The 26,679-nt window shown below is 46.7% G+C and overlaps 1 protein-coding gene across 5 annotated transcripts in view; it reads left to right on the top strand.

The window, feature by feature from the left end:
• The window catches only part of SLC11A2 (solute carrier family 11 member 2), a 679,758-nt gene that overhangs the window by 450,091 nt on the left and 202,988 nt on the right, over nucleotides 1–26,679 (top strand). For all 5 annotated transcript variants that reach the window (XR_011304995.1, XM_069653368.1, XM_069653369.1 and 2 more), the window contains exon 11: nucleotides 18,109–18,195. Coding sequence is in view for 4 of the 5 variants with exons in the window: in XM_069653368.1 (XP_069509469.1) it covers nucleotides 18,109–18,195 (87 nt within the window). In the remaining variant the exon portion in view is untranslated. The remainder of the gene's footprint in view (nucleotides 1–18,108; nucleotides 18,196–26,679) is intronic.

Raw genomic sequence — 26,679 nt, 5'->3', positions numbered from 1 at the left:
CGGAGAAGCGGAATCGAGAAGCCTGGAGGAGCGACAACCGACCAATGAGTGTAAAAGAAGATGACTCATACTGGGGCGCTACGGGGCTGGAAAGAGGCATATTGCAATAGAAAACAAACTAAAAATCATTACAATTGCTATGGAAGATTAACTCCAATGTTGTTGAATGCCGAACAAGCTGCAAAGTATTACAAGTATTTTTGTGAATGCTGTATGCATTGTTGAATACCGGACTAAAGGAAAGGTGTGATGAGCCTTATGTGAATACAACATGAGATCAACGCAAGTGATGAACACTTAAGAGCAAAGGGAAAGCAAGGTGGTAGAAAAAGAGAACACCACGCAATGAGTTATGTGAAATGTACGTGTGGCAAAGCCAAGAGAATGCCAAGGAGAATCTGAAATCAGTGTTGATCAATATATCTGAAGAATACAGAAGCATAACAAAGTGCCAAGGGTTATTGGTTGCGTGACCTGTGATGGGTGGACCATGTGGTCCGACAACTGCGTGTAGAACCGAGTGACCCCTACTTGAAAAGAGCCAAGGAAAGCAAATGTGAAGCTTGCGTTTTGACAGTTGCTTGTGCATGACAAATACAGGAGCGAAGGAAAGCAACCTTTGTTAACTATTGAAAAGCCAGAATGGTTAAGGAGTTGAACTGGAATTGATTTGAAAGTAAAGAGACTTGAACTGATTGTTGTTTTGAAACCTGGAAGAACTGACTTCTTGAGGAAAGAGACCCTGAGATCTTGTGAGCTGACTTCTATGGGAAGGGAACCCCGACACTGCGCATTGTATGGGACCTGGATCTGTGTTGAACTCTTGGGGAAAGGAAGCCCCAAGGCCTTTTGCAACTGTGTTGAACTCATGGGGAGAGGAAACCCTGAGGCCTTTTTGGAATGGAAGCTGAACATAAGCCAAGAGCTGGAAGAAGCTCAAAATGTTATTTTGACCACTATTTTTATTTTGATGCTGACATCCCTACACATTATATATGCTTAGTTGTGAGGGCAAGTATAGGTTTTGGATGCAGACAGACTTAAGTTGAACTCACGGACACATTGTGAAGGCATCATGTAGCAAAACACAGACAACCGATTCACCTTTCTTAGCAAAAGTATTTTATTTTAAATGTCAGGATGGAGTAAGGCATAACTTTCCCAATGCTAAGGTGGGATTGCCCTACCTAAAGAAACTAAGGACAGTCTGTGTCAGTAAGTTCAACTTAAGTCGGTCTCTTTCCAAATCCTATACTTGCCCTCACAACTAAAGATATACAATGTGTAGGGATGTCAGCACCAAACGAAACAGTCTTCAAAATAAAGTTCTGAGCTTCTTCCAGCTCTGGCTCGTTTTCAGCTTCCCCTTCCCCAAGTGCAAATAGTGCCACAAAAAAGGCTTGGGGTTCCCTTCCCCAAGTGCAACACAATTCCAGGATATCTCGGGGTTCCCTTCCCCATTTCAACACAATTACAGGCTCTTGACTTTCAGTGATACTTTGTTTCACATTATAGTCCTTTAGACTTCATAACAGTACAAACAGATGCTTTCCTTTGACTTCACCACTTCTACCACACAGCCTTTGTCTCTCGGCTTCTCTTGGCTCTTTCCCAAGTTGGGCTACTCTGTCTCGGCGCAGTTGTCGACCACGCGGTCCACCAATTACAGGTCACGCGACTGATAACCCTTTGCACGTTTTAATGCTCTTGGTTGTCTTTGGCCAACACAGGTTTTTCCACCTTGCATCTGTGTCAGTAATAAACATATGTAGTGGTTTCTCCTTGGCAGTCTTTTGGCTTTGCCACAACTTGTATTCACCTTATTCTGTGGTGTATATCCTCTTTCACCACCTTACTTTCACATTGTCCATTCAAGTTCAACAACTTGTCTTTCACACTTGCTTTTCACTTAGTTCATAAGCATGTTTTTGCTTTGTTAATGCCTCTTAGCGGTTTTCAATACTTTTTTATTTTGTATTTCTTTATTAAGTGAATCACATCTCATTAACAGTGACCAAACTCATTAAACATACATTTCAACAATGATTATCAAAAGGAAATCTGTGTTGCAACATTTACTTATCACACTTTAGGTTGTACATTCAAGCCATCGGGCGTTGTGGATATGCTTTATAGTCAAAAGGGGAGACGGCCATGCAGCCGGTAAGCTTATCACCCACCGGAGTAACTTTTACACTTTTTCCGTGAGAATACCATAATTTTGTAACAACATGCACCCAGTTCTGGCAGAGCAGTCAATCTTGAGGTACTTCCCTTGTTAGTAAGTATGCAGTGAAGGGGCTCCATATGTTCCTGGGCCGATTTTTCAGCCGGCACAGGTTTGCATATTCTACGTCTGTCGTTCAACCATATCAAATCTTTCAACCATTTTTACCCCCCGGGGAGGCTGTGATTTTCCACTTCACCAGAATGCATCTTCTCGCTACAATCATGCAGGTAGAGAGTAATTTACGGTATTGTTTCGGTAGTCCCGGAAGCCACCCAAACGTGCAACATAGCAATTAATTTGGTACCTTGTGCCCCAACATTTCAGTCATGGTACCAGCCACTTCATCCCAGAAGGGGCGTATATTAGAGCAGGACCGCAGCATGTGTAGCAGGTCAGCAGGATCCGAGCTACGTCTGGGACATTTGGCAGATTTTGTGGTATCATACTGATGCGTGCGTGCTGGGGAGATATATGTTCTATGCAGAGTCTTGAGTTGGATTAGTTGTAGCCGTGAGTTAAAGGCACCCTTATGTGTTGTGCCGCATACTAATGCCAATTGTCTGTCTGTGAAATCCACCCCAGAGTCGTCCTCCCATCTCCTCTTACATTTCAGTGGCTCCCGAGGTGTGTCATCTTGGAGAAGCTTATATAATGCAGAGACCACCCCCTTAAACCCGGGGGAGTTTCTGATGTACTGTAGTATTGGTGTAGTGCAAGGCATTTCGAAACAACGGGGACCACCCCTTAAAAGCCGCTTTCATTCTGAAATATTGTAGAGTGCGTTGGAGGCCGACACCCATTTTTTCCACAAACGGTTCCTGGGAGACAAACGTCCCTTCCGGGTACATATCACCCGTACGGCTGATGCCTGCCCCTCCCTAATCCTGAATGATGGCTTTTGTCGCAGGTGGGTGCCAGGACCTCTATGTCCCATGGTGAGATGCCCGGGTCAAACGAGCGGCTACACCCAGCCTTTTCAAGTACATGCAACCAGGTCAAATTTACATTTGTCTTGTGATTTGTCAAATATCAGCAATCCCTGTAGGGAAAACGGGTGTACTGAGCTTCGCTCACTGCGTACATGCGGCGCAGTCTGGGCTTCCGGCATCCAGACACTTGTGAAGGACAATTGGGCCGCCAGAAAATACAGCCCCGATTTCCCCCCGCTCTCCCAGGGCAGGGTCAGCACTTTCCAACTTATGTACAGGCTTTTTGGTGCCACGCTTACTTGATCAGTAGGGAACGTACCTCCCAGAAGAAGCCCACCCCAAGCCAGACCGGGATGTTTTGAAAAATGTAAAGAAGCTTAGGTACCACTATCATTTTGGAAATTGCTATCCTACCCAAAAGTGAGAGGGGCAGTTCACACCATCTGTCCTCGCTGGATTTTAATACTTGTAAATATTTGTTGTGGTTATCCTCTAGCAGTGTTTTTGCGTCCCTGCTTACCCTAACCCCCAGGTATGTGACCATTCTTTGTTCCCACCCGTACCCTTGGGCGTTTGGCGGTCTCACAGTCTTCTCGTTTAAGGGGAATAGAGAGGATTTGGTCCTTTTTATTCTGAGACCAGACGCTTCCCCGTATTTCTCGATTCCCTGAGTTAGTGGGGCCAGGTTATGTGTGGGGTCCTTGATATATACTATTGCATCATCCGCGTACAAGGATACAAGTTACCTCGCTGTGGCCATGAAATCTGCACAATCGAGCTGCCAGTATCTCATTTGCCATGGCGAATAGCAGGGGCGAGAGGGGGCAGTCCTGTCTGGTTCCGCGCCCCAACCTAAATCTGTAGGAGCGCGTGTTACCTATGCCTATTTGGGCACTTGCTCCTTCATACAGTAGCTGCACTGCCGAGAGGAAATATTCTGGGACCCCGAACGGGTTCAATACTTTGAAGAGGTAACTCCATTCTACGGAATCAAAAGCCTTTTCCATGTCCAGTAGCGCTGGAACAGTGGGGTCTATCTGGGAGAGGTCGACCTACCAGGGATAAACCCGGTCTGGTCCACATGGATAATTCGGGAGACGTGTGCCAGCAATCGGTCCACCAGTACCTTGGCAAATATCTTTGTGTCAAGGTTCAGTAGGGATATGGGACGGTACGACGAACATTCAAGAGGATCTTTGCCCGGCTTGGGGATCAGCATGATCACTGCCTCACACATCGACAATGACAGGTGAACCAGTATTAGTCCCTCCTCCCACACAGCCAGCATGTGCTGCGCTACCTCAGAACCCCACTCCTTTTAGAACTCAGCGATCATCCTGTCCGTGCCTGGTGCCGTAGAGGAGGGCAAGGAGCGTATCGCACATAGTATCTCGTCAACCGCGATGGGTAGAGCCGAGGCCTCCACCACTTTGCTACTTATTTTTAGGAGGACTGCCTCTGTTATGTACTCCACCAGATCTGTTTTCGGTGGCGTACCCCGCGAGGTGTAGAGGGATTCGTAGTGTCAGAAAGTGTCTGCTATCTCCATGGGCCTTACAGCCACTTCCCCTTCCAGTGTTTTAACCGCTGTTATTTCCCTGTGACCTCTTTCGTGCCTCATGATTGCTGCCAGGAGTCTGCCCGATCTACCCCCCTCTCCGTATCTACGCGCTACTGCCGGCTGGGCAAGATATTTGACTTCCCTCTCAGCAAAGGTGCCAAAGCGGTCCAGCTCCTCTCTTGCATACTCTTGCAGTGAGCTTGGTGCATCTCCCGCGTCTACCTCTCTCTCCCACTTTTTGATTTCTTGCTCAGAATCGTTTAGTTGTCTCCTTATTTGTTTTAACACTCCCAGTTGTAGGGACAGGCACCCTCCGTGGAGGAGCACCTTAAACGCCTCCCATAGTGTACCCATCTCAGAGACAGTGACCAGGTTCTCGCTAAAGTAGTTCTTGATCAGGCTGTGAATTTTGCTCTTGAATACTAAGTCTACAAGTGACGCAGATTTGAACCACCAGTGAGGGCGGGGTGGAGTTAAGTCCATGCACAGCGACCACAGCACAGGGGAATGGTCAGAGAGTGTTCTAGGTAGGAGCACACAGTCTTCCGTATGGTGTATTAAATATGGGCAGGCAAGAATGTAGTCTATATGGGATGACATGTTGAGGGCGGTCGAATGGTGTGAGAATTCCTTCCCCTCTGGCCTCAGGAGTCTTCAGATATCTCCCAGTTCTTACATACTCATGCCCCTAACGGTTGCTTCCGCTACCCAGGAGCGTCGGTTCACCCCGCCTGCAGTCCTTTCTTTGCTCAGATCCAACACCACGTTGAGATCCCTGCCCACAAGATATTAGTGTGCAAGAATTCAGGGCTATCAATATTTGGGCCGTATATGTTGACTATTATGATCAGCGTGTTTCCCCAGCATCCAGAGATTGACATATCTTCCCTGTGGGTCGATGATCTTGTCGCTCAAGCGGAACCCCAGTGACTTGTGTACTAGTGTCATCACTCCAGCCGAGTACCCAGAGTACTAGGTGTAGTAAATGCAGTTTCCCCAGCTTTTGGCCACCCCATTGTTCCCCCATGTGGTGAGTTTACTGCAGCATGACAATTTTGGCCCTCTGACGCTCACAATATTGTATTACCTTGCAGGTTTTGTTCAGGTTGTTGATCCTATGCGCCATTACTTGGGTGAGGGCTATGAACATGCCCCTTCACCCAGCTAGCTGTCTGACCTTTGGCCACTTTCATGAGATGCAAATCCTTTTTTTTTTTTAAACTTAAACCAGAAATCCCTCTAACTGCCCACCCTCTCCCATCCCATCGGCCCCAAGACTTCCCTAGCCTTCGCCCCCCCCCCCCCACTGCCCTCTCATATCCTGCAGTGACGGGAACCCCTTTTCCAACAACCCTCAACATCTTCAATACACATGGGCAATGGCACGGGGGCGCTGAACACTGCCACCCAAGTGACCTGAACCGTTTTGGACCTCGAGGGGAGGACCTAGAGCGATACATATCTTGCGTATGCCACTGGGCTGATTCATTACATCATTAGCAAAAGATTGTTAAGACCCATCGAGGAAGCCCCACTGAAAGCTTTTGTTTGTCAGTTACTAATCTCTGGGGCGAGTTGAAAAATAGCATGTCTGATGCTGCTTCGGCGGTCGCTTCAAAGTGGTTGGTCGTGAGTCCGCATTAATCACTTCGGCAGAGATTCAAGGAAGTCCTGGACTGCCCCCGGATCCGTAAAGAAATGCATCTGCCCATTATGTTGAACCCTCAGTTTGGAGGAGTATTGCATGGAATATCAAATCTCACAAGCCTCTAATGCTCTTTTTGCTGCCAGAAAGGACAATCAGGCTTTCTGGACTGTGGGGGTGAAGTCCAGGTAGAAGGATACTCTCGTGTTCTCAAACATGAGGTCTCCAAGTTCTCTCGCCCTGCGGAGTATGTCGTCCCTGTTCTGGTAATTTAGGACCCGTGCAACGATCGGGCAAAGGTTCGGACTCGGTCTCGGGGTGACTTTTAACACCCTATGTGCCCTCCACCAGAAATTGGGAGGACAAGGTAGGGGCCTGCAGCACTTCCATAAGGAATTTCTCCATGAAAACGACCATGTTTTGCTGCAAGGACGATTCCGGGACCCCCTATAACTCTGTTGTTTCTTCTCGACCTCGCCTCCAAATCTATATTCTTGTCCCTTATGGATTTCACCTCGCGTCGCAGATCCCTGACTGCTTGCATCGTTTCATTGCTAGTGTCCTCAAGCACACTAACTCGATTTTCGACCTCAGAGGTCCTGCTACTCTTTGTCTATACGTTCTTGCATTCTGTCAACTTTGTAAGCCATTCCGTCCAACTTTGCGATTATGGCAGCAAATCCAGAATGCATTTCTGCTAATACTTGGCTCAGTTCCGATGGGGGATTAGACACATCCGGGCCGGCCACCCCCTCCACTTGGGACGCCATGGACTGCATTGCGGGGACGTCTTGGGGAGCCGCCACCTTATTGCTGCCTTTGTTGAGCCCCTCTTATTGAGTGAATGTCAAGCAGGATTTCCGCTTATTTCTCTTTGCCATGTAGCTTTTAACGGGGGCTGTGTCACCCTACCCCCAGCGTGGGGTCTGGGTCCTGGAGAGGTGCCTCTTTCGTGGGTGCTGGGTTTGGGTAAATTCGTGGCCAGAGTCCCCTTAGATGAATCAGATTCCGTCCCGGATATACTGCAAATGGTTTACGCAGTTCTGGCCCTAGTGTGCACACATGTTTCTCCCCCCGGCCATGGCAGTTGCTCAAGTGCAGCTTTGCGCCTCTTGTGTGTGCGCTTTGTAGGGTGACTAGTCTCTCTTCCTACTTTCCCCCTGTGTGTGCCCGTCATAGTGTTGGGCTTGTGCATGTTTCCTTGGTGTGCCGGTTAGGTCTTCTCCGGCATGTTGTCCGGGTTCTCTATCCCCACCTTCCACTGGGGTGCCTAGGGTGTGGTTTGGCACATTATAGTTCCTCAGCTATGCTTGCGGGGGCCCGCTCTCGGCGGGGGGACAGATGCTCCCCACTGTTAGGTCTCAGGGGGATGAAGATGCGAGGCCACCATCTCCCAGCCAGGGCGTCAGGCCGCCTTGTGTTACACACTGTCCCTGATACTTTGTGGAGCCTGCAAGATGACAGGCCTGAGGCTGGTTTCCGCCATGCAGGTGGACACGGGGGCGGCGGGGCCAGAGCGGCGTGTAGTCGGGTGCAGGCTCAGAGTTCGCCAATGCTGCGCCAACTCCTGCCTCTCCCCACCCCGTTTTCCACTTATGTCCCAACGTTTTGAAAGGGGGTGGGGCTTACTGTGGTGTCTGGGGACAGGAGAGGGCCACCCCCGGGGGACCTGCAGGCCGCTCCTGCCTGGGCTGACTGGGCTATCTCTCAAGAGAGGGGGGGCTGCCAGCTGGCTCACTGGGGTGCCCGAAGGCTCCCCCGCCCTCCGGCACCTAGGGCGGTCCCCGGTGCCGGGTGGCTGCCACAGCACCTCTGGGCCTTTGGGCCAGCAGATGGGGGTTCTGAATCCCACCTCCCTCTTGGCGGCAGCAGTCCCTCTCAACTGTCCTCTTTCAGCCGCGGTGCCAGCCTCTTTCACTTCTTGCCGGGTCTGGCACACTCCTTCGGGCTACCTCTGCTCTGGGTCCTCTGCTGTGTGGGTTCTTTCCGCTCAGGAGAGGAGGCGAGATGGCCCTCCAGTAGCGCCGCCTCTGACCCGGGGGGCGGTCGCTCCCCCACTGCACCCACCGGGGTTCCAGCGCCTCCGACCTGGCTGGCGCACAGGCACTTGCTCGGTGTTAACCGTGAGCCACGCAACCAGGTCGCTGGTGTCTGCGGCGCCTCTGATATCCCTCCACACCGCAAGGTGTCTTAGGCACCAGTGTCTCCTCTAACGCGGGGTCGCTTCCCCACCGCAATTTTCCTGACGTCTAGTCTCATTCACCTGGACTGCGCACAGGCACTCACGTATCACCACCTGCGAGCCGCGCGTCCAGGCCACAGGGGTCCGTGGCATCTCAGGCGACCTGTCGGTTGTGCTGATTTCTAGGGCAAGGATTTTCCTGGATTTTGTGTCTCCTTCTGCCGAGTCAATGCGCCTCACTCGGCTAGCGTTTTAGCCCAGAAGGACCCCGTTGGCGTTGGGCTGTGAGTTTTCCTCCCCTCAAAGAGAACCGGCTCGAAGCTCACACCAATGCGGCCATCTTGGTTGAGGGCTCGCTAGCGCAACCCCGTCTTAAACCCCCCCGCCCCTCTGGTTTTCAATACTTTCACAATAGGACAACACTCGTATTATCACATAATTTCCATATCTTCTCTTTAGTTCAGTTTTCAATATATGTAGTTGTATTTAACAAAATGCTTGCCAACTGGTTTGTGATTCAATGTTCTTTCATCCAGGTTCCAAACCCCATTCTCATAAGTTTCAGTTCGATCTTTCTTATCAAATGTCCAATTCCCGTCCCTGGAGCGCCTTGGTACAAGTATTCCCTGTCTAGCACTCACCGGGGCAGGTCTGCTCCTGCGGGCGGCTTTCTTCTGTTCTCCAGCTTCCACTTCACTCCCGGGTACGCGCTGGGAGTTCCAGCGAGCAGCGCTCGCCACCTGTGAACCTCGCGCAAGCGGCTTATGGCTTTTCGGTGTCTTCTGTGTTCCCCAGCTCTCCCTGGGGACACACAGCATAGGGACTGCAGGGGCTCTGATCTCCTCACGGCCCGTTCGGGTCGTAGTGCCTCCCTCACCCCTCTGCAATGCACAGCGTCTTCTCCACCGGACCCTTGCTAACCTGCTCCTCGCCTCCCAGCTGTGTCCTCACCAGGCAGGTTCTCCTTTTCACGCTGCTGGGTCCTCCTTGTATTGTATTGTATTATACTGGGATTTATAGAGCGCAGCAAAGACCAAACAACATCAAGGAGCTGAAAAAAAGAGTGTGGCTGCCTAGCTGTTTTCGGAAGGAGGTGAAGTCAGGAATGCCTCGAATCTGAGGAGGAAGGGCATTCCACAGCGTAGGGGCAAGTACAGAGAAGGATCTTCCTACAGCTCGGGCCTGCTGAAAACGAGGAATGACCAGCAGTGATTGATTGGCTGAGTGGAGGGGTCTATTTGGCTGATGGGGTATGAGTCTAGATTGAAGAAACTCAGCCCCACTGTAATGGATGGCACAATGAACAATGCACAAGATTTTGAACTTCACTCTGCTCCTTACAGGGAGCCAGTGAAGACGGCGAAGGAGGTCTTGGGAGTGAGCCATTCTAGGGGCATTTCAGGGCAAGACGACCTGCTGAATTTTTCTGGATCTGAAGACGTTGAAGCAGAGTCTCCAGTTGACCAAGAAAGATTCCACAATAATCAATTGACCCCATGATGGAAGCGGTCACAATTTTTTATCTAGAGTCAGCAGTAAGAAAAGGGAGAACCTTCGAAAGCACTTTGAGCTAAACGAAGCCTGATTAATAGACTACGGAGATTTGGGCTTCTCTGGATCCTGAGGACATGATTTTAATGCCTAAGCTCTTGACTAATGAAGGGGGTTCAGGACAGGGACCAAAGAATACTGGCTTGAGAGACCCCACAATCAAGAATGGTGGGGGACGAAGTGAAAGGGTGGCAAGACTGTTTAAGCACCTGGGGCCTTTCAGTGGGTTACAGGTGCGACTCCTTCGCCTGACCCCACTTGTACCAATTAACTGGACATGCCTGACCCTCCATAATCATCTTTCTCGTCTCAGTACAACAGTGGTGAAATTGAGTAGAAGTGTGCATCACTCCGAGTTGCCTCTTCCTCGTCCCAGTCTTAAAGGCGTGTGCGTGTGTGAGAGAGAGGGATGAAGATTGTCAACACCCTACGAAGGTAGGGGGCAAGTAGAACTCATTCTCATACGGGAAAGGGGATACCATGTCTCACCTGAAGACTTCCTCTGCCCACTCCCCGAGGTCCCCCCACCCAGGTGATCCTCCCTCGCAAATCCACCCCCAGGGTCAGGATCCAAAAGCAATGGCCTTTCCCTGGACACCCGAGAGGAAGATCTAGGGGGAGTAGATGGGAGGATGCCCCTTCAGGTTCCTCACATAATCCTCAGTTTATTTTTAGGTTGGGAAATCCCACCTTAGCATAGAGCAAGTTAGGCCTTACTCCATCTTGACATTCAAGAAAAATAAAACATCGACTTAAAAAGTTGAATCTGTTGTCTGTGACTTACTCAATGATGCCTTCCCACCCCACATAAGACCATGCCTAGCTGTCACAGATGGCCTTAATTACATTCAGGAGTCGCTAGAAGGTTTGAGGGTTTTTATTGAAAGTCACAACAAAAGCATATCAACTGGTTAGAGGGTGTAGATTAGTCAGTCTATGTCAGACAGGCAGATGGCTTAATAAAGGTAAGGGCTGGAAAAGGGGTCTGGAAATTGGCTCTAGGGCGTTGCTTTGTCTCACCTCCTGTAGGGCAACCTCCCTACCCCAAACGCCCATAACCCCTGCTTGGTGCTACTGACCAGAAACCCCTACTGTCTATCTACTGCCTTCTCCTAATGGTGGTGTCGCTGTATGTAGGCTGTCTTTCTCCCCCAGGGACTTCCTAACTGGCCCTACACGATCAATGGTTAGTACTGAAGGGGTAGGGTATGCATGAGCCTTTCGATCGTCAAGCCCCCTATGCCTATTCTACTCCCTTCCTCCCCCATCTCTCCTCCGTCCATTCAACTCCCTTTGCTCCTGCATGTTCCTGATGTTCCTCTCTCTCCTTCCACCTACCTCTGCCCTCGATATCGCTACCTTCTTTTGTGCAACTCTCCACACTACTACTACTCTCCCTGCACGACTGCTACTATTACTCTCACTGGTACTACTCTCCTCTCTCTGCACTACTCTACTTCTGCACTTCTAGTCCTCGCCTCCACGCTTTGATGTTACTCGTCCATCCATCCTACTATTACCACTCCCTCTCCAGTACTACTGGTCTCTTCTCCACAAACTCTGGGATATGGCGCCCTGCTCTTACTCCCACTACACCCTTCACCCCCCCCCCCCAATTTTCTTACAGCCCTCTCCTTGTACCCTACTTCCACACCTCTTTCCACTAGCCTCAATCTCTCTTAAAACTCACTTCCTCTCTAACTACTACATTCCCCCACTCCTATCTCTGACACACTCTCTCAACTTCTCTGCACCCCTTAATTCCTTTGTGCATTACACTATACTCCAAACAACTGGGCCCACTCTCACAAAGACCTCCCCTTTACTAAGCTCTGTCACCAACTCTTCAACACTCCGCTCCTTCGTCTGGTCTCTAGGTCGACCTTCCGCTCCTGATGTCATCTAACCCGTACTACCCGTCCTCTTTTTTTCCTGCTGTCCCTTTTTATACTGCAGAGGTGGTGGTTCTGCTTCCCCTTCCGATTGGCCGCAGCACTCGTCTGGCCTCTTGAACCAATCAGTGCCTGTCTTTTACCGAGGACCTAGGTGAGCAGCGTTAAAAAACCCTTTATTCGCCGGTTCATAACTCCCACTCGAAGATTGATTACTTCCTTATTTCTGATAGGTTGGCTGGCAAGGTTCAGGAAGTTTTAATTAAAGAAAGAGGTATTTCGGACCACTCCCTGATGACGATGCAGATGAGTATGGCACAGGAAAGTTCGGGGTTTTCTAAGTGGCGACTAAATACCTATGTGTTACAAGAGCTAGGGGTGATTGACTCTCTGGAGGGATTCACAAAGAATTTCTTTGAAATAAATGTAGGCTCAGCTCCTGATATTATAGTGTGGGACAGCTATAAGGCGGCAGTACGGGGAGAACTAATGAATATTACATTCCGTGCAAGGAAAAAAGGTTTGGCTGAACTTAAGAAATTGGAAGTGGAGTTGGGGGCAGCTCAGAAAAAATATGCATTATCAAATAGTAATGGGGACAGGGTAGTGGTAGGAAGACTTAAGGATCAACTCAAACAGAAAATGGATATTCAATACGAAAAGGGTATGTTCTTTATGAAGCAAAAGTTCTGGGAGCAAGGAGATAAAAATGGTAAGCTGCTAGCAAATAGATTACGGGACCTCATGGAAGGTTCCTTTGTCTGGAAATTGGAATATATATAAAAATATATAATATATAACCAAGAATGGTGAGATATGCAAAGGTTTTAGGAGATTCTACAATTCTTTATATCGGGAGGATCAATTTCCGAATTCGGGGAGTATGGAGTCCTTTTTTGATAAGATTGTTATGCCGACATTGAATGAAGGTCAGTCAGAGATGCTGGATAGCCCTATTACGGAGGAGGAATTGTTGATAGCGGTTAAACAGCTCAATATTGGTAAATCACCGGGTCTAGACGGTCTCCCGGTGGAGTTTTATCAGACGCTGAGTGGTTTGTTGATTCCATTCCTGTGTACTCTGTATAATGGTTTTATGAGGAATGGGGTGATTTGCCCCACAATGAGGGAAGCCTGTGTTCTAGTTCTTCCGAAGCTGGGGAAAGATTGCAAGAAACGTGAGAATTACAGGCCGGTGTTACTTCTGAATGCAGACCTCAAGATTTTTACTAGGATATTGACTAATAGACTGGATACGTGTATTGGTAAGCTAATCAGTAGCTCTCAAGTTGGATTTATGAGAGGAAGATATGGTTATGATCACATTAGGATGCCGATTGACATTATGGGTCTACCAAAGACGCAAACCCGGGACACCTTATTAATTTGTATTTTATTTTTATGGATGCGGAGAAGGCCTTTGACAGGGTCAACTGGTCCTACCTGTATCAAACTCTTAAGAGAATGGGATTCGGTGACACATTCATAAAAACCATTAAAACATTGAACTCCGATATTAGTGCGAACGTGTGGGTGAATGGTTTCATGTCTTCCTCATTCTTGCTGTCTATGGGGACTAGGCAGGGATGCCCATTATCTCCATACCTGTTTAATCTGGCATTGGAACCTCTCATTATGTACCTTAAACAGGAACATAGTCTTCACGGCCTTCGCTTTGGGGATAGTGAGGTAAATGTTTTGTGTTACGCCGATGACATGACTATTGTTTTATCTAATCCAGCGGAGGGATGTGAGAAACTTAAGTGTATGTTTGAGGAGGTGAGTCAGCTATCAGGCCACAAGATTAATTGGGGAGTAAAATACCAAATTCGGGGACAAGACTACCTACTATGTGCGCTACTAGGGAGGCGTTACAGTGCTTTATGCAGAATGCTGGGGACAGTATCTGGATGCATTATGAGGCATCTTTGTGGCATAATCTAGGGTTGCAATTGGGGAGTAGGCCCTTATGCTGGAAAAGTTGGAACAGTAGGGGCATACTTAAAATTCGTGATGTGTGGCAAAATGCTCACATGATTCCCTTTGACCGATTGAGAGCGTATTTTGGGATTGGGGCTAGGGAAAGGGAACCCTATGAGACTTTGAAAACCCTTTTGATGGAAAGGATAAGAATGTTGGACGAGGTTATGAAAGAGAAGCCTTCAGTGTGTGAGATTGTTCGTTCTGCCCTGTGTGCTGTTTCCACGTACATGAGGTTGATGCCGATGGAAGGGACGGATGTGGAGGCGTGGGATAAGCTTCGCCAGGCTTGGATGAATGATCTTGGTACTGATATTCCTGTGAAGCAATGGAACTATTTACTTCGTGTAGGGGTGCGAGCAAAAATGAATTTACGGCTGCGATATTTCAGGCAAAGGATTCTTTACAGATTATATTGGACACTGTCTAAAATGGCTAGATTAGGGCTTTTAGATACTGACTCTTGTTGGGGTTGTGGATGTAGCGGAGGATGCTTAATGCATATAATGTGGGAATGCTCAAGAGTATCTGATTTTTGGTCTGCTGTATTGGATATTGTGGTGGAGGGGAGGCTTCCACGTACTTTCTCCTCGACAATCTTATTATCTAATGGAGGAAGGGGGGGATAGGGCCAGGGGTAAAATGGATTGGATCAATATAGTTTTAGTATTAGCAAAGCAAATATTGCGTGTCTGGAAATCAAGAAAGAAACCAAGTGTGGAGGAGTGGTTATTGGATGTGCAAACCTTGTCGAACTATGAGAAAGTTATGTTATTCAGACAGGGAAGAGAGGGTCATTAGTCTCGGATTTGGGGACCTTTTAATGATTTATACTGTTAGAAAGCACGGTGTCAGATATTCGATTGTCTGTTACTTTGTGGTTGTGCGTTTTATTGTTGTTTTGTCTTGTTTGTTGTGTGTTATAGATTAATTACATGATTGTAAAATAGTGCTCTGCATTGGTTGGTTGTTCTATATTTTTATGAATTTTACCAGAATTCTGTATTATTCCTAGTAATGTTATGAATTTTGCAATCTGAATGTAATGTTACGTTACGGAAATGGAACTGTTCTGTTTTAAACAATAAATAAAAGGATTACACATTTTTTTTTAGAACTCTTTAAACCCCTCTCCCTTTTGCAGCACAATTTTCCTGGCAGTCACTGGTGATTTCCATGCTGCTGTTCGGTTGTGCTGTGGGTCTGGAGGCTCATTTTTCTTCTTTGGCAGTGAGGTTTCTGCTTTTCTGGCATCTGGTCACTGTTAGGATGGGTTGAAGAAGGCCTCATGTTTGGGCTTGGGTGTTGTGTTGCTGTTCAAATCCAGTCTTGGTCTTCTCAGCTGCTGCCAAAGAGGTTCTGGGAGTTGTAGTTCTGATATAAAAAAGAGAGAACCGTGGCCAGGTGACTGCATTGGAAGGCATTGACAAACCGAGTGTCGCCAGGAATGACATTTTCACAACATGGGAATTATACAGGACTGCGGCCCTCTACAACCTCCCCCCACACCCCCAACTCAAACTTCATATATCTGGTACAGAGCTAGTTGTGACATTTGTTTTAGTGAGCCTCCTACCTCAGATTAAAAAGGGTCCCTCTCCCGCACTGGCACTGTCATGACCCTGACCATGCACATAGCACAGCAGTGAAAGGGAGTTCAGAGTTGCAGATTCGAGGTGGAGAAGGAGTGTGAGCAGGAGTTGGAGCAGGTTAGAGGACAGAAGAGGAGGTTGAAAATGGTTAAGAATGAGGAGGTAAGGAGGGAGATCTGTGCAGGAGAGGAGGGTTTTGGGAGTTGTTTGTTTATTGTGCGAGTTGGGACAGTGAAAGTGTATCTTTAAGGTATGGGGAAATGCCCCTACCAGCTTCAGTTTATTAAGCAGTACCTGGTCTATTGAAATGAGGGCCTAAAGTAATTGATTGGGTTTCATCTATCTTATTAACTTAGTAACTGTTATAAAGTATCCAGCTCAACTTGATGGAAGGCAATATTGTATTGAGGTTCCCTTAGTTGATTCATGGAATGTTTATCTTCCCTTTCTATGATAGTGTGAGCAAGACTGTAGCGCAGTATATAAAGAGAAAGGACAGGGCTTGGAATGTGGTTGGGGAAGCCAGTGTAGTAGAGCCAGAAATTGAACCACAGACCAGATTGTGTATAAACGTGTACAAGAACTGAAGGATTGACGGTGAGCAATGAGACCTCTGTAGGGTAGTGCTGATGAACAGGAAACCACTAGTTGCTTTGTTGGGCTTGTGCAGAGCAAAGCATGAGGAAGGTGAACCACAAACTGTTATGAGATGTCAGTGCTGTTCAGAGCCTAGCAAAACTGGTATCCAAGCTACTTTGGAAGACAGTGTCTTGTCATAGGGAATACAAGGAGAATGTTGCAGACCTTCAACCAAGTGGAGCCAAGATGGGTTGTGGAAGAAGGAAGTCGCAGGGAGTTGGTCAAATATAAGCAAATCTGCACTAAGGAGCAACGGCTTAACCGCGAGAGGAGAACCAGTAGAGCCTGCGTGAACAAACGAAGAAAGAAACTACTGCTCACATTTAGAACTGATAACTGTGTTTAAGCCATGGACAAATTTGCAAGTGGTATTGCTTTCTGCGAGTGGTAGTACAGATATAACTTTAAACAAGCCTTGTGTGCAAGAGCAACTCTTGACAATGCACTCTCGACAATTGAAAATGATCAAAGCGCCTAACAGACCATGTTTGAGTGTATTTGAAGATGCATTCTGGTAAATGGAGTGCGAGTAAGAAAGCCCCAAACAAAAGTGTGAAAAAGGACATATTGTTGCTGCCATTTGGGAAACTAAAGACGAGTACCAAAGAGTAAAGAAAAACATGTGAGAATGGAACTGTTGATGCTGCATTCTGCTTAAGTGAGCACCAAAGCGTGCCCCAGTCCTTGTATGAGAAAGGTATTATTGATGCTGTATTCTGAGAAACAGAGGAGGTGTACCAGTGCGTCTAAGACAACCTTGTTTTAGAAAGGAAACTGAAGCATATTACCAAAGCAACCAACATCTCTTATGTAAAAGGAATGGCTGCTACTGTACTCTGGGCAGCGTAGTAAGAATACCAAAATAACCAGAGACATACGCAGACGAGGATGTGTAAAGTTCCAAATGGGTGGGGTGTGAAAGTAAGCACGATGCCTCACCCCGAATAGCTATCAGGTTGTCCTGTATATACTCTTTTGACTTATTTGTATTTTATTTGGGTTTTATATAGCCAGTATTTATCAGTGGTCCCCCTTTAGCTGCCATGGGGAGTCCATGTCTTCTAGTTTATTTGTTTCTCAATATGATCCTACATTACTCAGCCATTTCATGGGTGGGACTTTTTCCCATAATAACCCCTCACCAGATTGGAACAGGACTTTGGCCCTCAGTATAGGTTTGCCGGTAATTCCGGTGGGATACCGGCAAACCTGCCTAACCGTCTCCACCGCCCGATATTCTGGTATTACTGGGATATTATTGGCGGCGGAGAAGCCGGTAAATTGCCATTCCCATGGAGTCCTAATGGGATGGGATTGCCTAAATCACTGGCACTGTTAATGATGGTGCCGGTGATTCAGTCATTTATTTGCCGGTAGGGGCTTCAACTCCCGGCCGCTCAGGCCTCCTGGGAGATCCGTGGCCCGCACTGGCTAACTTGGTGTGCCGGATACAATGCCAGAGACGGAATTACTGCCATTTTCCTAGACCGGCACACTTGAGGCCTGTTGTATAAACGTTCAATCATGTCATTCTTTTTTCCTACCAAGTCACTTATTTTATAGTTCTTTGAGTTTTGTTTTATACTCGGGATACCCATGTTTCTGCCCTTTCGCGTTCACAAGAACATTTCTTTGTTACCGCTCGAGTGATAATGGAAACAAATTGAAGGATACAGCATTTTTGTTTTTGGCCTGTTAGATTGAAACTTCAGCAAGCACTCATCACCAAACTATATGACCCAGTTAGCCCTGGCTGCTTAATTTTGAGACCTGAAATATCATTGTCAGTATTGTGGATTTCTCATTCTGCGAATATCATTATTTGATTTACATTGATCTGCAGATTTGTATAGGGTTAAGGATGATGTGTCCTTTTCACTAATGCTCTTGTCTTTCCCTCTTTCTAGTACGAAGTTTGTTATAATGCCAGTAGTCCATATGCAGATTTGTTTGCCAACAAAACTGGAGCACTAGAAGTCGATATTTACAAAGGGGTAAGTGTTTCTTTTCCAATGTTTGTGTTAGTGATTTGTTCTCCATGTTCATCTTCATCTCATGTTATCTTGGAAAAGATTCTCATCCAACTACTCTGTCATACTGGATGTAGGATTCAGTTTGCACACATGCCCAGCGTTTACATTATACGTCGCATGAATCCTTTCCTCTCCTGTTCTTAATTCCTGCCTATTCCACAAATTGGACGTCAGGGGAAACTCTGATCAGCAAGGGATGCAGTGGTTATCCTGAGACTTATTATTTTCAGAGTGTGGGACATGTTTTCTAGAAAAGGGCAGCTCACTCAAAACCTGGGCTGAAAAAGACTAGTTGCTTTTTCAGAAACACAACAATACGCATCATGAATATCTGCACTTAGTACCATAAGAAAATGATAAGCACACTTTGCATATGACTGCCTCCTAAATTCCTCATTTAATGGAGCTGGGTCAGTTTTTTGCACTATCGCTCCGGCTCCTTCGCTTGTAGTTGCATGCAGAATAGCTTATAGTAGTTGTAAACAGTAAGGCACTCTATGCCCAGTATTTGATGAGAGATGGGTTGTGCGTCTGTAATAGGCTGCTCCTATGAAGTCCCCTGGAAACGAAAATTGCCCTATTTCCTGGCTTCAGATCTGTTTTTTTTTTGCTATCACATTCAATCTAAGTTCAAGGAAATTGGAGACTTTTAGAAAAACATTTCTTAGGCCTTATTTATAGGGCTGAGCTATATCTTCCCATTTAGCCTACATGGTGTTCCTTTGCGTTCCTGACTCTCTAAGTGATAGAAGGCCCATTAGCAGTAAATACTATAGCGTTAAGACCCGATTTGGTGGACAGGAGTGGGTCTTAATGCTATTAGCACACCAGGTTTCCAAACACTATTTTCATTCAACAAACGGACGCGCCCGGCGTCCCATTCAATTAATGAAAATACTGTCTAAAGATGGCTGCCATGGATATGGAAGGCTTGGCTCCATACAGAGCCACTCTTCCATTTCCATGGTGGCCACGGAGCAGCAGCAGCAGAAGTGTGACAGCAGAGGGGCCATCACTGATGAAATGAGGTAAGTGGGGTGGGGGGAACCGTAAAAAAAACCAAAAAGGTAACAGAGGGTGGGGGGGAAGATGGCGCTGCAGGGCGGGGGAAGCAGCCTCCAGATTCCATGGAACTCGGGTGGACATTGGCAGTTCCAGCCCGTGATCCAAGGAACCTGAGTGGCTGCTCCCCGCGCCCCGGTGCTAATTTCTATTATTACACAAGGGAAGGCCCACACAATAGAACTGTAATTATGTATTCTTCATTGTAAAGTTGTGCATAGGAAAAAAATTGTAAACAATCCTGGTAAGTAAAGCTCTAATTACTTTTCAGAGAATGATGAAAAAGATAAAGTAGTCTCAGAGGACCATCACATACTTATACAAATCCAGATACTCCAACTGGCCTTTTAGTGATGCGCACAGGCCCAAAAACACAATTACATTAAGTCCCCAAGATTAGGTCTGAGCCCAATGTTAAACTATGTAGGTAAGACGGAGATCTGCACACTGTTCACTGAAATAGGCTCAGTCCCAAATGAGTCTTTGAGACGAATTGAGGACCCACACTCCAGAGGAAGTCCAGTCAGAGTTTCACTCACCATTCTCCAGAACTGGAGGTTACAGAAGTGAGTAGTGACGCCACCAACTATGTCATGGTTTGGTTCTGGATGGGCTAGCTCAGCATTGGCGTGAGTACTGTGACCCTCAGCAGGAGATCCCAGTGAAAGATTGTAGATGAGCTTTGAGTCCTTGGAGCAGCAGGGTTGGTTGTGGTTATCCGTCGGATTACCAAATGTTAAAAAAAAATTCAGATTCAACCCTGCGGCTAGCTTCTGATAAACCATCCTGTTTTGGTGAACAGGAAAGACACTGAGGTCTGGCTATACCCAATCACGGTAGAGTAGCAGTGCAAGTAAGGCTTAGGCTAGGAGGGTGGGAGTGGGCTAGGGCTACAACTGCACACACACAGAGCACTCTATTAATTCATGTTAGACAGGTGAGATATATAATATTTTTCTCAGGCTTGTGAATCTGCTTAGAAGTACATGCTTTGAATAGGTCGACATCTAGTTGCTGGTGCAGATTATTGCATGACTTGTTTTCAAACTTCGAAAAGGGACGTCGACAGTGCGCATCTGTAATTCTATCCCTAGTGTGGCATGTACATCCTTCATGCGTTGAGGTATTCAGACTGTTTTTTGCCGCCATCAGAGTTGGTCTAATTTCACTGAGTTCATAGTATAGTTGACCTACTTTGACTTGTTTATATTATATTCTTAATCAACGATACCAGTATTTGACACGCTCTACTGACTCATCATACAAACAGTGGTAATCAACAGACGAGTCAAGTTGCGACGACCCTTCTTGATGGCTCTATTTGGGCTTTGGCCTACACCAGGCTTCAGCCTATACAGTAGGCAGAGTGGGAGGACTTTATTGGTCACGCATAGAGAATGTCTCTCTTTAGTTTCCCCTATTCTACTCCATGTGTTCTCTTATCGTTGTGAAAAAAACGCCTATTAATTTATGCCCATCGTGTAACCACAAATTTCTGTGGAAGGATACCCACGACATGTTTAATCATGGTCTTCCACCTATCAGGAGACAATAGTGTAAGTCGTGCAAACATTTTAGACCAAAGACCCTAAAGAATCGAAGGTTGAAACGGTGGGCGTGATATGCCATGCAGGCAGGGGCGTTATCGGACTACCCTGCCGGCTCAGAGCAGTCCAATTTAGAAGAAGACTGCATTGGCGCCACTAATGACGCCGAGGACACAGTGCAGGAGCCGGATCACTCCTGTGTGCTCGTCCCCACCTTTGAAGGGCATGCCTCCTGGTCTGCTATGGACACCACCCGTGGCGACAGAAGCACACACAAACGTTAACATGCGGGACACAGTCACATAAACAAAGTAAACACACAAGTGGCCCCGGTCACAGTAAGGCGAAGACGCCAAGTGGATCTGCGGTACTCGGCGCTATTGTTAATACAGATGCATCGACAGTTACACAGGCGTCTGTGTCCACAGATAAATCCTCAACGCATGCTCCATAATCCATACAACTGCCGAGCGCAGTTATTACTGTGCATAAATCTTAAACGCTTTTGTCTTCATTGATTCGTTTGCCGAAACGTTTGCTGAAATGTATGCCGAAACAGGCCCATATGTCTAAACAGACAAACGCAGAAGCCCCTAAATCGGAGGCTATTTCTGTTAGGTGCGATTGTATGCAGTACCCTTTGGGTGCACTACAACAACCCTGACCTGGCAATAGGAACCCAACCTTTAGTATAAGTCTGTACTACACAGGTTGGTAGTGTGTTGAGCAGCCAGGCGTATCTCAAGAGGGGTCAATGTGAGCTGTAGGGGAGTTGCACAGAGATTCACAGTGACAAGTTTTAAATAAACACTTACACACAAGGTTGCTTGAATAAATAATTATTAATGTATTGATCAGTTAGTTAGAATAAGCCTTCTTCAGAAGGGAGCAATATAAAAGCAACACACAAATACACTTCAAAACTACACACTCCTAGTTTCTAAATCAGTAAAGACCCTTCTGGGATGGCCCACAGTCACAACCTACACCCTCTGGTGACTTCGCTAGCTAGGGTGCTGGGGACATTAATATCTTACTGTAGCGTTTAGAACATTCTTAGGAAATGGTCAAAGGAAAAGGTTATTAGAACAAACAAGAGCACAAATATTCTTCAGCAGGCAAATACTTTTGGATCCTCTAAGCAGAGCCATTCAGTGTAACTTGTTAAGCAAAAGTCAATGGGCAAAAGTCTATATGAGCTGAAGTACTTCTGGTAGGTAAGTAGAAAATGTCTTTGCACAATGTTTTAGAAGTCTTTGAAGAAAAGAAGAATCAATGTAGGGCCACAAGCTGTGTAGACTTGTGAGAAGTAGAAGATGCAAGCAACTCTCCAATAAGAGGTAAGTTCTCTCAGGCTTTACAGTACCTTTGGAATGAAGAAAAAGTGCAGCAGATGACTCCTGTTCCTGTGCAGATCTCACTGTTCCTGAGCCTCAGTCGTGGGGACAAGAGGGAGGACTTCTGGGGACACCTGCACTGCAATGGGATGGTCACCGCTTGCAACCGCAATCTTCAAACAAGTGGCACTTCGATGTTACAGCTCCTTGCGACTAGCGCAAATAGCAACAATGTGGTTCCTGGCTGTCGAGATGGACTTTCCTTGCTTTTGGGTCCCGCACTCTATTGAGGAGGCTCAGTCAGTCCTGCTTCGTGGGAGTCCGGAGGATCTTCCTGGAGCTCTTGGCCAACTTAAAAGCAACGCACACAATCAGGTGTTCTTCTCCCTGGCTATTCATTTTCCAGCAGCAACTCTGTGGAAATTTAACCAGCTCCGAGAAGATGTCCAGGTGGCTTACTTTGGAGTTGATTGGTCTCACCAACTCAAGGGGAGAAGTCATCCTTGCAGGGGCTTCTCTGTCGATACGAATTTGGAGTTTCAGCACAGCAGCAGGGCTTCACCAGGCAAACCAGAGGTCCAGGAGTTGCAGCAGGCGCCCTCTTCAAGTTCTTCTTTGGTTCCTTCGTCCAGTGGTCGACTCTGCCTTCCAATCCAAAAGCCTTGCCTTTTATTCAGGTTTCTCACATTCATTCCAGCCTTGCTGCCACTCACCCAGCAGGGTGGCTGTCCTTGCCGGACAGTCAGCCGGCCAATCACCACAGAGTGCATTTGGGTCTCCTAGGAGACTAAGCACAGGGAGTTTCCGGCACTTCCCTCGCTTCCTGTCCCCGCCAGACACCCTGGAGCCAGAGGCGGGCTTCACTCGTGAATCCCGCCAAAGGCAAAGCGAACAAAGGGACCAAACCTGGTTTGGCGCGCAGAGTAAATCTAGAGAAGGACTTTTCCACAAAGAAATGGCGAAAAAAGACCAGGGCCATTTTGACAAAAATGGCACCCATGGGTGCTTTACTGCAGCTGCGAACGCAGCCCGCAGTAAATGCACACCACAGTAGTTAAAAGTAAAGCACTGCCACCAGCCATTCAGTGAGGAAAAGGTAACATAAAAAATGTTACATGAGATGCTAGACAAAGGGGATACTAAGTAACCCCTCCAGCACCCCATTGTAAGATAGTGTGTGTTGGGCCTAGAAAGTTACAACTGTAAGTAAAGTCAATTTCAGTTTACTGCTCTGGGAAACAGTAGTTTATTCCACAGAAGGTATTTAAACCTTTGGGAAATTCAGAAGACTTCCCTGTGCCACTGCACTGAAGGTGCTGTGTGACACAATGTAAAAGATGATGCCTATGGAGTTTGTCAGGCTGCATAACCAAAAGAAACACAAAGTTCAGAAATCACGTTAAAATACATGAGAGAGTGGGGAAAAAAGGTCTCACTCTCTCTGGGTTAAAAGAATCAAGTCCTCAAAATCCAGCAAAGTTGCTGGGGGTCTCTAAGGTGGAGCGAATTAGCACATTTCTGAGAGTTCTTCCTAACAATTTCTCGAGGGCCGCAATGCACCAGAGCCACCTCCCTGTTGTCACAGGCGCTACCTGGGAAGTCCCACTCCCTTAACCCAGAGGAGGTTGTTTTTCCTTTAAAATAACATCCTCAAACAGGGACTTGGACTAAGTAACACTTTGAATCCACTATGGACAAAGTGGCCTCTTTTGTAGATCCCTTTGGGAAATATCCCATTAAGCAAAAGTACATATTACAGGGGGAGAGGGAGCTTCCAACCCTAGAGTGGAAGAAGAGTCTTATTCATATGATCAGCCAGTGATCACTTTAGATGAGGATGATGGGGGAGGACTCTTTAGATCAACCCCAGCTTGATTTAGATGACCCTAATCAATACTATATTCAATCACCAGATGCTCCTGACGAACCAGTAGCAAATTCACCCATTGATTATCAGCTTCTCTTTAATGATTTGTTAAAGCAACTGGACATTTTAAAATTGAAACCCATGAAACGGAGGACGACAGTCATTTTGTGGATAACATTTTAAATTAGAAAAGGTCCATGGGTCAGTATATACCATTACTGTAATCAGTGAAAAAACGCATCACATCATCGTTGGCTTCCCCTTCTTTAACTAAAGCTGTATACCCTCACATAGAGAAACGGTTTAAACCAGCTCCAACAAGCCCATTATACTTCAGGGGTCATCTTAAACTCGATTCCCTTGTAGTAACAACCACACGTACGAGAGCAGGTTCTCCCTTAGTAACTTCTGAAGCTCCTCCAGATAAGGAGAGTAAAAAGATATATAATCTTCTGTAGCTTTTAAAGCTAGAATTGCCAACAATATCTCACTCATGGCCAGTTACAGTAGTGCCCAGTGGCACCTAGTGGATGAGCAAATGGCATTCCCAAACCTTTACTCTCTCATGTTTTAAAGACTGTGTTTGAGGGCAAACAGGTGGCTAATTCCATTATTATACATTCTCTAGATGCAAGGAGAATTATAGCAGATGGAACACTTCTAAAGCATCATTCATGGTTGAGGAATTCTGGCTTTAAAACAGAAACACATGCTACACTCATTAACATTCCTGCAGAGAGCAAAGTGCTTTTTGGGAAAGCAGTAGATGATGCACTGGAAACTGCAACAAAAAAAAGCATGAAACGCTTAAAACCCTGGGCCAGATTTCTTCTCTGTGAAAGATAGTGAGCTAAAGACTCTGGGTAAGGTTCATGTAACCAGGACTCATGTCTGGCAGAGAGTCTCGCAGGACCCCCCCTTGTTATTTGCATATTTCAAGTAACTTTGGGTTTCACCCTAAGTTACTAGGGTAATCCAGACGTGGACCCTTTGCTCACTATTCTTAGAGAGGCACAGCTACACCCTACTGATGAGGTTCAACCAGACCGAAATGCGTGTCTGGGGTTGCTGTTGGTACTCTTGTTCAGAGGAGAATTACCTAGCATTTTGGTGCTGGACTGCCCCAGGGCAGGACAAAGACTGATATGTTTGGGATATTTCTTCTCTGTGAAAGATAGTGAGCTAAAGGCTCTTGTAACCAGGACTCATGTCTGGCAGAGAGTCTCCCAGGACCCCCCTTGTTATTTCCAGATTTCAAATAAACCATTCATATAACAGGGCTCCCTCAATTCTCGCCACACTTTTCGTGGGCAAGTGTTCTGTAGAACATTACAGTCACCTATTGTAACAAAGTACATCTTCATATTGGTACTCGGGCCAAGGGCAGCCAACCTTTCAGTCCAACTTTTAAAGAGCGTTTTAGAAGGGGAAGAGTTTGGAGCAGAGGCCCATCCACTAAAAGTGCAGTCACCCCGGGAAAAACAATGCTGCACACATTCAGGTTCACTCCCATGTCTCCCCAGTAGGGGGTTGCATTTCGACAAGTGCGTCTTGTCAACCAGATCAAAAGGCTACTGCATATAGTTCCTGTATTTAATGTGCGATCATACGCCCAGGTCAACCAGGATGTCCAAGGAACATCAGCAAATACTCGAACCAAAGGTGCAATCATTGCTCGAAAAAGGAACAATAGAACCACTAGACGTAAACAAGGGTATTCTGTGTGCTTCCTTATTCCAAAGAAAGACGAGATAATGTACCCTTTGTTAGACCTAAGACCTGCAAACACGTATGTGAAGTCTCAAAAGCTCACTAGAAGTACCTCAGGTTCAAGGTAGGGTCCACTCACTACCAGTTTAAGGTGTTACCGTCGGCATTGCATCAGCCCCTTGGGTATTCACAAAGGTACTAGTGGTATTAGCAGCCCACTAATGCAGGCAATCCATTCCAGTGTACCTTTATCTGAACGACTGGCTCATAACAGGAGAAACCTCACAAAGTTGTCACCAGAACACTAAAGACAGAATCAACCTTCTGTTTCGGTTGTGTTTTTCAATCAACGAAAGAAAGTCAAGTCTGTGCCCAGCCAAATTTAGCAATTCTTAGGCGCAAACAAAATATGCTCTAGTCTTCCCCCCAAACAAGAGGGTACACAACCTGCAGAGTCAAGTTCCTTGTTACTTATCTGGTCATCAGATAACTGTTGGAACGGTTATGCGCCTTCTCGGAATTATGGCTTCCTGCATCTTTCTAATGCCACACGCAAGATTGCGCATTTGCCCGATACAAGAGTGGCTGGCAAAACAATGGTCTCGCGCAGACGGTCACTGGGACGGTCTAGTGGTAGTTTTGCAGGCTGTAGTGGAAGCACTGAGGTGGTGGACAAGGGGAAACCTGCTAAAGGGAACACCCTTTCTCACCCTGGCAGTAGAAGCCACTCTAACAACAGATATCACTTTCAGGGTGGGGAGCCCATCATCTCTGCCAAACCGCGCACAACATGTGGACACAGTCTCTGTCAAAACAGCATATCAAAATCCTTGAGTTAGTAGAGGTGTGGAACGGGTTACAAGCCTTTCAACACCAACTAACAGAGAAGGAAGTTCTAGTCCTTACAGACAGCACAACATTG

This window comes from Ambystoma mexicanum, chromosome 3q (assembly GCF_040938575.1).
Source record: "Ambystoma mexicanum isolate Mex_15411 chromosome 3q, UKY_AmexF1_1, whole genome shotgun sequence".
In the NCBI taxonomy this organism is placed as follows: domain Eukaryota; kingdom Metazoa; phylum Chordata; class Amphibia; order Caudata; family Ambystomatidae; genus Ambystoma; species Ambystoma mexicanum.
This window is presented reverse-complemented; position numbering and strand designations above follow the sequence as displayed.